This window comes from Protobothrops mucrosquamatus, unplaced genomic scaffold (assembly GCF_001527695.2).
Source record: "Protobothrops mucrosquamatus isolate PMUCROS unplaced genomic scaffold, P.Mucros_1.0 scaffold_230, whole genome shotgun sequence".
NCBI classification, from domain to species: Eukaryota; Metazoa; Chordata; class Lepidosauria; order Squamata; family Viperidae; genus Protobothrops; species Protobothrops mucrosquamatus.
The window spans coordinates 499,364-509,899 of record NW_015386306.1 but is presented as its reverse complement, the minus strand read 5'-3'; the positions used below and the strand labels follow the sequence as shown (position 1 = coordinate 509,899).

The 10,536-nt window shown below is 36.9% G+C and overlaps 1 protein-coding gene across 1 annotated transcript in view; it reads right to left on the bottom strand.

Annotated features, from left to right (window-relative positions):
• Positions 1-907: 907 nt before the first annotated feature.
• The window catches only part of CEP85L (centrosomal protein 85 like), a 96,409-nt gene continuing 86,780 nt past the window's right edge, over positions 908-10,536 (bottom strand). Inside the window, exons 11-13 of the mRNA XM_015829121.1 lie at positions 4,221-4,328; positions 2,750-2,963; positions 908-1,836 (exon numbers count right to left, since the gene is read on the bottom strand). Coding sequence (XP_015684607.1) covers positions 1,676-1,836; positions 2,750-2,963; positions 4,221-4,328 — 483 coding nt within the window. The 3' untranslated portion in view covers positions 908-1,675. The remainder of the gene's footprint in view (positions 1,837-2,749; positions 2,964-4,220; positions 4,329-10,536) is intronic.

Sequence of the window (10,536 nt, the reverse complement as noted above, 5' to 3'; positions counted from 1 at the left end):
GGTCTCAATCAGCAGGATTAAGTATCTTTTATCCCTTACTAGCTGCTTCTATTTAATATTTACAAATGTGCATTTAAAACAACTGAGCATCAGTTAAGTTCAATATTAAAATAAATTTCCACAAAGAGTATAGCCATCACAGAGTAGGAATAAACTCCTATTAAAATAAGTATAACTTTAAAAAGGCCAATTTTTTAAACTGCATCATATACAAATAAAATATAAATTTGGCTCACACAAATGTGAAAATATCACTCTAAAATCAATGTTCAAAAATTGCTTAAGGAAAAATACTAATGTAAGAAATTTAAAATGGTAATCCATTTCTTGCTCTTTTAAGTATCAACTTTTGACAAGACTGAAATTATGAGCCTCATAGCATCTATGAGTATCATGCATTGTATTTAGCCTCCTTTTTTTCCCCAAAGAAGGTGTTTTTTGTAGATTGTAGAATAGATTGTCAGAATAAAGTGGTATCAGGCTTGTCTTGACAAACAGTGTATAAATTCTAACACAGCAAAATACATAAACCTGGATTATAAAGTGGCATACCTATAATTCAGGCATTTTAACACTGCCTCTATGAAGGCTGGCACTGCTGAGTTCATCCTAGTCCTCTTCTGGCAATAAGAGAAACTTAAGCATATTTGTCTGAATAGTCAAGAACTCTGTTTTCACATAAAGTTTTTATGCCAATTGTGATACAATTTTGGAGCAAATATATTAATTATTCATCAAGATCTACTGTTTCAGATTGCCAGAAGAAATCAAGTTTCTTCAAGGTTTTTTATTTTTCTGTGTACTGGAATTCCAACATTCAAATTCAGACACTACTTTGTGCCAAATTTCAAAGTGTGTGTGTGTGTGCGTGCGTGTACATACATACACACACACACACACACATATATGGCTGGAGATAGAATTAAAAATGTCACTTAATGTTTTTGATTTTTTAAAAAATATTTTATCAAAACCATTTTGCCCAACCTAATTAATGCAAAAGAGCTTAATAGTTGGTGACTGAATTCTAAGTCTGAATCCCTTCCTGAAATGTGAATGTTTTTTCATATTTTTTTCCCCTTTGCATTACACAAGAACTGCAGAGTAAAACAATAATCAAACTGGGAATGCAACCCTTAAAGAGCATATCATTTTTACCTAATGTGGCCCAAACCATCAGTACTTTCTTCATCCCCCCCCAAAAATAATCTTTGTTAGGACTCTATGTCTTCATCCACAGTTCTAATACCTGGCGTTCAAATAACCAAGCACATCCAACTGCCTTTGTCATGAAGATTCTCAGGCCTGATCTTCTATCCTAAAAGCTTGCTGAACCATTGTTATAGTGCCCTCTTCTGGTAATTCCATTTTTACTCCAGAAAACATTGTATTTTCTTTTATCAGCATAACAAAAGAAATAAAAAACATTTTCAAAAGAACATTATTCACAGCTTTGACCTACATTCAGTAGTTTTAAAGAAATTAGATTTTTCCCCGCAGCACAAAATCTCTTCGATAGAAGATCGTATTACCTGCATGAACTATGCACAAACGTATGAAACCTTTTCAGCTGGCACAGCATTTGCTTTCCAGTATTGTTTGTAACAGAAATATGAAGAACTAAAACCAGAGCAGCATTTAATAACTTAGTTGTTAGTATGAGGCCAAGGTGTCATCACTGTGTAATGCAATTTTCTCCCATGTCCTGAGCATAGCAGTCTGAAATTATAGTCCTCAGTTCATCAATATCTTTCCGTAACTGACAAACCTCTGTGAGCTTCTTCGAGAGACTTTCTGTGCTGTGGTGCTTCTCATCTTCAGAGGAACAGTTCATTGCTGTTAAAGAAGAACCAGGGATAGAAGTTAAAACAAGTCACTAGTTCAAAACATACTATTATAAATGACCTAATGACCTAACTCTGCTGTGCTCTAGAAAAAAATGTGAATGTTTCACTTTCTTGACAAAATGCGTGTTGCTATGATCACTTTAAAATTACACATGATATAGAGAAGAAAGTCAGCATCTTGGTTTTATATTTTCTGCCTACTAAAAATAGAATGTGGATAGAAGAGATGAGTTCTTGGGGAAGCAAATTTGGTCAAAGAGTATTCTCTAGTAGAGGTTGTTTTTATTTTCTGCCAGAATTAGAAGTTAACTTGAGAAAAACTGACAATAATAACCAGTTCAGGCAGTCACCAGAACATACGAGATCCCAGCTAGCATAAAGAAATGAGGTCCTAATAAAGTTTATTTTGGGGAAATTGGAGTGTTCTACTTATTCAACTGAAAATACTAGAATGTCTTGCTCCTCAGGCTTTTAAAGGAACTAAAATGACAGCATGATACTCTGAGGTAAAAATCTAGCAGTAGTGCCACAGGCTGCCTGTTTCAAAGCACCAATTTTCAGCATGACTTCATGGCTGCTTGGAGACCACAAACATCATACAACTATACTATAGAAAAGCTGCAGGGAGCCCGATATTGTAAGAAGATTAAATTTAATTCTCCAACATAACTGTACATTTCTGAATTACAGTTGTAGAAAATAAGCCTTTCACATATACTACATACCTGTTTTTCCCATTCCAAATTTATTAGTAATTTATGTATTTATTAGTTTACGTAAGTCAGAAATGTCCATCAATCTGGAGCCTCCTATTCTTCTCTTACTAACATCCCTAGATTTTCCTTTCCCAGATCTACTCAGTGCCAAAAGGAATAGTAGGCATTTCTGTCCACATTACTTACATTGGATTCCGAGCAGCAAGGACAGGTTAGGTTCTTTGCCCTGAGCTCTGTGAGTAAGAATACTGCAAAGTGCTTTCAAGTCAAACAGACAGTGAGACATCTCTATGAATAACTGATCTGCCACAGGTAACTTTTCAGCCACCGGTTGTCTGGACTGCTCCATCAGATGAATCTGTTCTCTTAAACGTTCATTTTCTTCCATAAATCTTTGGTTCTTCATTAAAACAAGATGAAAATAAAAGAACAAAAAATTATTTTATTCAATTGGTTTATTTTCAGAAACATTCTAATGGAAGATAGGCATCTGAAAAAGAGTTTGTTTATATTTTATTTCAAAGAAACTCTGCATTCAGGGGCATGAACCAGATGTTTGACATCTGATAAGAAAACTGTGGGGAAATGAAAGGCCAGAATGGTGGACCTCACATGTTAACATGATAGAACAAATATCCACATTGTTACATATTAGTCAGTTGATGATCTAACATATTTTTATTATCTCAGATAATCAATCAAACTATAGATAGTTTTCTAATGACAACTTGTTCAGAGATTGTTCAAAGTTATGACATGTTGAACAAGGAGATTTATGACCGGTCCTTGCAGTAGTGGCCACTGAAGTATTTCCATGGTCATGTGATCATAATCCAGGCACCTGACAATAGGCTTGTAATTACAACAGTTGCACCATCCTGCAGACCCACGATCACCATTTCTAACCTTCATTGCTGGCTTCCAACAAGCAAAGTCAATGGGGAAACTGGCAGGAGTTTGGAAATGGCAATCATGTGATGTCACATCTAACATTTCAGTTTCCCCTTAAGAATGGCTTCTGGAACTGATGCAACTGATGCTGGCATCACACTTTACAACTGTTTGCTTAGTGACGAAGTTTGCAATTCCAATTACCATTGTTTATATGAACACTACCTGTACATCCTTCTCGTTCTGCACAAACTGGAGAAGAGGGCTTAAAAAAAATCTGGGCTACATTTTAGGATCCTGAAAAAAAAGCCACTTTGAATATATAAGCTTAGCAGTGTAGTACTTTAGATCCTAGTCTATAAATGAAAAAAAGTTCTGCTGCACAATGTAAGTTTCAATACTTGGCATTTTATTATAAGCAAGAGGAGCTCCTACACTGTCAAATGATAACTGAATGATAATTGAAGCAAACGATTATTAATAAAACTGTCCAAATCTCTCTTCTGACTGAAAATGTGAGGACTGGTTTTTGTTTGTTTATCTGAGATAGCAAATCAATCTGTCACCACTAGCTACTGGTCCACCAGAGACTTTCCCAATTATAGTAAGATGTTCACTAATGTATTTGGTTCCTGTCTAGTACTGAGGTTTTTAAAAAAGCACTTGAACTTAATTGCAAGTTGGGAAATTATTTCACGGTTCACTCACAATACATGAAAAAGGCAGACGGGTAAATTTACTTCAGAGGATAATCTCAGAAACTTACTTCAAGAAGTACCTCCTTTAACTGCTGTACACTCTTTTCCTTTTCTTCAAGTTCATTTTTTTGTTTCTGAATTGTTAGATTTCCTTCTAAAAGCTTTTCTTGCATAGACTGGGGGAAAATGGAAAAATTAACCTTTACTTATGTTGTTTAAATAAATCAACAATTCAAATTTTTCAGTACTGTATTTTCCTTGTTGATTGGTATTTGATAATGAAAATATTCAGAACTCCAGTGAAAAAGCTGCTTATGACTCTCTCTTCCCTGCAACAACTCTACTGCAGGAATAGTGGCTATTTAGATTCAGCCTTCACTCAGCAATGCACTTTACCATCAACAAGGAGGACAATCTCCCTTCTTAGATTTTCCTTCTTGAAGGAAAAATAAACAGAACTCAGCAACTGCACCACCATGCATTCCAGAGTTTGTCATGCTAACTAAATGTCATTTCTTTGGGGTCTACTGATGTTTTCTTTTGCCCACCAAAATCTAACAAAAACATTCAGAGAAAAAAACAGAGAAAGTAATATAAAGAATTTGAATTTGCAATTGCCAAGTAATTATGAGTCAATCCAATGAAATGGTTGACCTGATGGGGAAGCCTTACAGTACTGGCCAAACTAGAAAACTGGCATCTCAGTGGTTTTGATTTAATCCTTTGTCTAACTTTCAATGCAAAAAAAAAAGTAAAAATAAAAGTATCCAATGTTTTGCTAAAGTCCTTCTTCTAAAGAGCAATGTTTTCAGAATCTTTTAAAAGCAAACGTAGGGCCATTGTAAGACTTCTCTTAATCTCTAGACAGCTGTTACTAAACGATGGACTGAACTACTCCCGTAACATCTGACATACTGATCAGGGGAAAATAAATACTTTTTTTCAGAATTTGAGGAAACAAGAATCAGTATATCTGCAGCCATCTCAAGATTACCAGCTCCCCTAATATGGGCATTTTAATCTATTACTTTCAGGTTATAAAAGACTGGAGGGAGAAGAGAGACATTCCTTGGACAACAGTTGAATGATTATACAATAAGAATAGATTCAGAAAATATTTCTCCACTGGATCAGTGTATACTCTCTGCTTGTCAGCTCCAGTGAATTAAAAGCCCCTTCTTAGTCTGATCTTGACAGGAAAAGATTTAGAGGAATTTTGCATTAAGTTTGCCAAAGCATCCATCTCCCTTTATAGGGAAAGACAAAAATGTTTAGAGAAGATATCTATTCTTTGGTGCTTCAAAGGCTGTTAGCTAACAAAACTGTCAATTCCAGTGATTTCATGTTCAGTCACCATTTGTCATTTGTCTGCCCTCTAGTTTCTGAGGGGGGGAACTACTGCTGCCTGACCACTGATTGCTTAGGATAGGAAAATGTATCTGCTTATAGACCAAAAGGAGCACTTTCTTGTGCTGAACTGTTTCACGTATTAAAAAAAAGTGCTGAATTCTAAGGAACGTAATGATATATAACAGTTGATTTTCTTTAGATCTCATCCTTATTTTGAAGTGGAGGTGGACCTCATTCGAAGTACAGCTTTGTAATCCCCATCTGTACTTCAACTATATATAGGTTACAATTTAACATTCCAATATATAACCATCAACAAAGCCATAGGCAGTGGTGGGATTCAGCCGGTTCGCACCAGTTCGGCAGAACCAATACCTATTTTTTTCTTGAGTTCGGGGAACTGGCTCCAAAATGGCCAGACTAGTGTGCATTCACGTGCCTCCAATCCCTTGCTTGCTGCAATCTAGATTTGCAGCAAGCAAGGGGGTTGGAGGCATGTGAATGCATACTAGTTTGGCATCTCAAAGAAACAGGGTTTTTTTCCCTGCTCCTGGATTTTCGCTGCCAGACTGTTTAACTTTCTTTAAAAGTTTATTTGATGCAGAATTGGAAGGATCCACATTCTGCATCAAGTAAAGAAAGTTAAACATTATGGCAGCGAAAATCCAGAATGGGGAAAAAAACCCCAATTTTTTGAGACGCCAGACTAGCACACATTCACATGCCTCCAATCCCCTTGCTTGATGCAAAGCCAGATTGGAGTCCTTGGGCCGCTCCCTCCAACCCATTTTGGAGCCGGTTTAAAAGCGAAGAGATTCGTTCCCGCCCCACCCGATCGCTGCAGAGCTTCATTTCCAAAGATCCTCTGCACAGGTTCCGGAAAAAACTCCGGGACTGAAAAAGCAGCAATGGGAGTGAAGGGCTGTTCAAAGGAGGAGGAAGAAGGAGAAAGCGGGAGAAGTCATTACCAAACAGGCGAGGTGTGACGGGTGTCGGGGTGTGGTAGGCCTGGCTGCGGGGGGGCCCTTCGGCATGTTAAGTGATTGCGGGCTGCATGGGGCAGCTCCCCCCTCCCCCACCTGCCTCGTGGCAGTGCCACGCACTTCCCCCTTGCAGAGAATCAGTTATTAAATTATTTGAATCCCACCACTGGCTATAGGTAACAAGACATGGAGCCTATGAGAATAAGCATATAGCTTCTATAGCCCCTGAAATATGATGCCAAATCACTAGAAATAAAAGAAATTACAGAATTAAAGGTACCATATCTTCTTTTCCTCCAGTCTTTATTTTGAATAAAGAACAATAAGTAAAGATATTATTAAAAAATAAACTGTACTTTATTTAACATAAATGAGTAAAAAAGCAGTGGATTTCCTTCACTCTAATATTGGAGTTAGCAGAACTACAACTCCGTTTGGCCTCTGGCAAAAAATCAAAATTAAAAAAACACTGGAACATTCATCAATTACCTCCTCTTAAAAGCTATGGGAACATGTTGGTATTGCTGTCTCATAACTCTTTCTTGTGATGGGAATAGTTATCTTTGCAATGCTGGCACTTTCTTTGGTTAGCAGCTTGACTGTTCAACTTGCTAACTTTACCTTCATGCTCAACAGCAATATTTTGTGTGAACAATTACTGCTTCTCTCATCAGCAGAACCCTCATTTTCAATGTGGAGAAGGTAACATGCAGGAAGGTGACCATATAAGGTCAGAACCCTGCAGGTCACTGGCAAATTAATTTGGGGGCAGGGGAGAGTTCAATGCTCACTTCTGCACTGTACAAAACAACAAATGGATCAGAGCCATGCACCAACAATTGTAGATATACAAAGCTGTTCACCACAAATAATAAATTCTGGACTGAGTAACTGATTTTATTTATTTAAGTATATAACTATAACTATAGTTATAGTTATAGTTAACTATATTGCCCAACTCAATACAAGTTCTGGGAAGTGTACAGATTAAAAATAGAGATAATGCTTGAAAACAGGTGCCGACTTTCAAGATTCTGTTACCCCTTACTACAATAAAGTAGCATAGCTAGAATCTTTTGGAATCTGGCACCTTTTTCAAACCTGGCCTACCTGAATCTTATAAGCTTTTCCAGCCTTTTATACCTTATCCTAAAGAAGCTCAAGGCAAGGTTAAGTTTCTCCCTCACCCTTACTTCAATCTCCAGATTGTATAATTGCTCGTCCATGCCCATCTTTAGGAGCTCTTGAATAGCTCCATTTCTAAATTCTTTTATAGAAACTGAAATAGTTGAAACTGAAACAGACACTGCATCTCAGATGGACAGACCTATTATCCCAGAGCTTCAGGACAAAAATCAGGTTTTCAGAGTTTGTTTAAAGACTTGCAGGTTAAGGGCAGTCCAATCCTCTGGTAGGATGCTATTCCAGGCACCGTAACAGAGAAGATATACTTCCTATGTCCAATCAAATGACATTGGTTAATATATGGGACTCAAAGTGTGCCAACTGGATAGAATAGATTGGGCAGTCATTACAAGAGCCAGAATATGTCTCAGATAGACATCCCCTATATCCATGAAGGCCGTTGTTAAGTGATAACCAGCACCCTCAAGTTGCATATGAAAACTCACTAGAAGCCATTTCGGCTCATGTAACAGAGTTGTTACATAGGCATACTCATAACGGCTCCTGTTGTTATAATCTGACCCAGTTTTAGCTTCTGAGTGGGTTTCAAAGGCAGTCCTGAATGAAGTGCATTGAATAATCAACATGAGTGACCTTGAGAAGGGATTCCCAGTCTTGGAAAGAGTGCAATTAGTGCAACAGATAGACCTATATAAAGGATGTTCTGATCACAGATGCCACCCGCTTTTCCAGCAGGAATGCTGGGTAAAGGAAGATTCCCAAATTGTACTCCAGTTTTGTTAAGAGTAGTTTAACTTCATTCAAAGCCAAATATGAAAAATCATCAGCAGTGGAAGAATCAGTACCCATATCTATTCAGTCTTGTCAGTTTAGGCCTGATCCTATGCATCCAGACCTGAAACCCTTCCAATCATTGGGACAAGATTTTAACGGCATCACTTGATTGACCACTGGTCAAAATGTACATTGTGTGACCAACATACTGATGATATCTGATGCCATGTTGACGGATGACCTCAGCTAGCAATTCCATGTAAATGTTAAAACTGGAGAGGCGAGAACATAAAGGAGCTTTGGACTAGACCTCCCCCCCCACCTGTCAGCAGTTGGAACTTGCCATGGAGAAACAAAATTTATCCATTTTATTTATCAACTGCAGATACACAGAATTGTAGATAAGAAGGTCCAGCTGTACTGTGAATGAAAGAGGGTTAAATTCCTTTCCACCTAGCATGTTGCCTTAATACAACTTTACAACAGCCTTGTCAGAACAGAGCTGACCCTTTTCCCTGTAATTTTAGTGCGTTATTGATCATCTCTGAAAAATATGATTACTGGATTGGAGGGACAAATCATCATCCGTTCAGACTGTACTTCTGACAAAGGATAAAATTAGTTGCAAAATATAATGACTAGGAACTTAAAACAGAATTCTACTGCCCTGCAACTAAAATTACTGATCAACAAACTCTGTTCCAAACATTCTATTTTTAACAATAACCAGTATGAATTTTATATACCGTACATATAATCTAATCTAGTAGTCTAATAGAATTTTTAATGTTTTGTCTTCCCTTGGTAAAGACTTGATAAAGCCTCACACTACTGAATACTTTGGGACAGAAGCCCAACTGCCAGGTCTATAGCTCTTTCATGTCAAAGATCTTTTCTGGCTTTGAAAGCATCAAATTTGGCATCCATCCTTGTATATGAATTGCTTATCATTCCTCACAGCTGAACAACAAATAGCCTGGATTGCACAAGGATTGTCAAGTACAGCCAACATTTTTTCCCATCTCTGCCTAGTGCCCAGCAACAAGGCAGAGTTTGAACGGGAGGGAAATCTCAAGAGTCCAGCTTTCAACGCTCCTCAAAAAGAGAAAGAAAAATGAAATATATCTGCCTCCTATAAAATGTTACTTCCTTTCTTCTTTTTTTAATAGTTTTTTTTTACAAGGTCCATGCTTCCTTTGCTCTTGCTGTATCTGCAGTTGGATATAAAATCTACTTCCTAATTTCTTCTAGTTCCTAATTTTTTATTTATCAAAGTTATATGGCCACCCATCTCACAAGAAGTGATTTTGGGATGAGTACAAAAAAAAAGTACAAAAATAATTAGTATGTCAAACAAGCCATATTCAAAACAGAAACACATATCTATGATTTGATCAGCAAGACAGCCACATCAAGATCTCAGTGTTACTAGCATTTCTACTGGTGTTCCAGGACCACACTTTAGATTTGTTTTAAACCTCCGCTTGCTTTATTTGCTCTAAATCACCTTTTCCCAACTTGGTAGTCTTTAGATGCCAAACCCTGTGAACATCAACCCCAGAATGATAATATATATGTGATAATATATATACATATCATGCTGGTTGGGGATTCTGTTGAGTACGCACATCTCAGTAATAACCAGTCTGAAAAACGCTCTAAACTCATTTATATTCAGCTGACCCTATTCTTCATAAATATTTATCCTCCTGTGAAGAATAGGTACTAGATGCATATGATTTTGCTGTGACAGAATTTCAGCACTATGTTGTGGATTCTTTAACTGCAGTTTCCAGTTAACTAACACTAACTAGAGTTTAAAATTAACTCGTTAAACTTATATCCTTGTTATCAAACTGAAATCCAGTCACAATTCTGTTAAAACATAATATGAAAGAAATGATAATAGAAGTATACAAGAAGTTAGATGAAGTAAGGGCTATTAGCTCATGTAAGGCTAATTTTCTGCTTAATATTATGACATATAGAACTAGAAATCATATTCAAACTGTATAAAGTCTTAATAAAATAATTTGAAATCTCAAAGTCTACATAGTACTATTATCATCATGTCAATCAATACTCAAGTTTTAGTGCAGAAAAGCAATAACCCGTGTTTCAATATGCATAA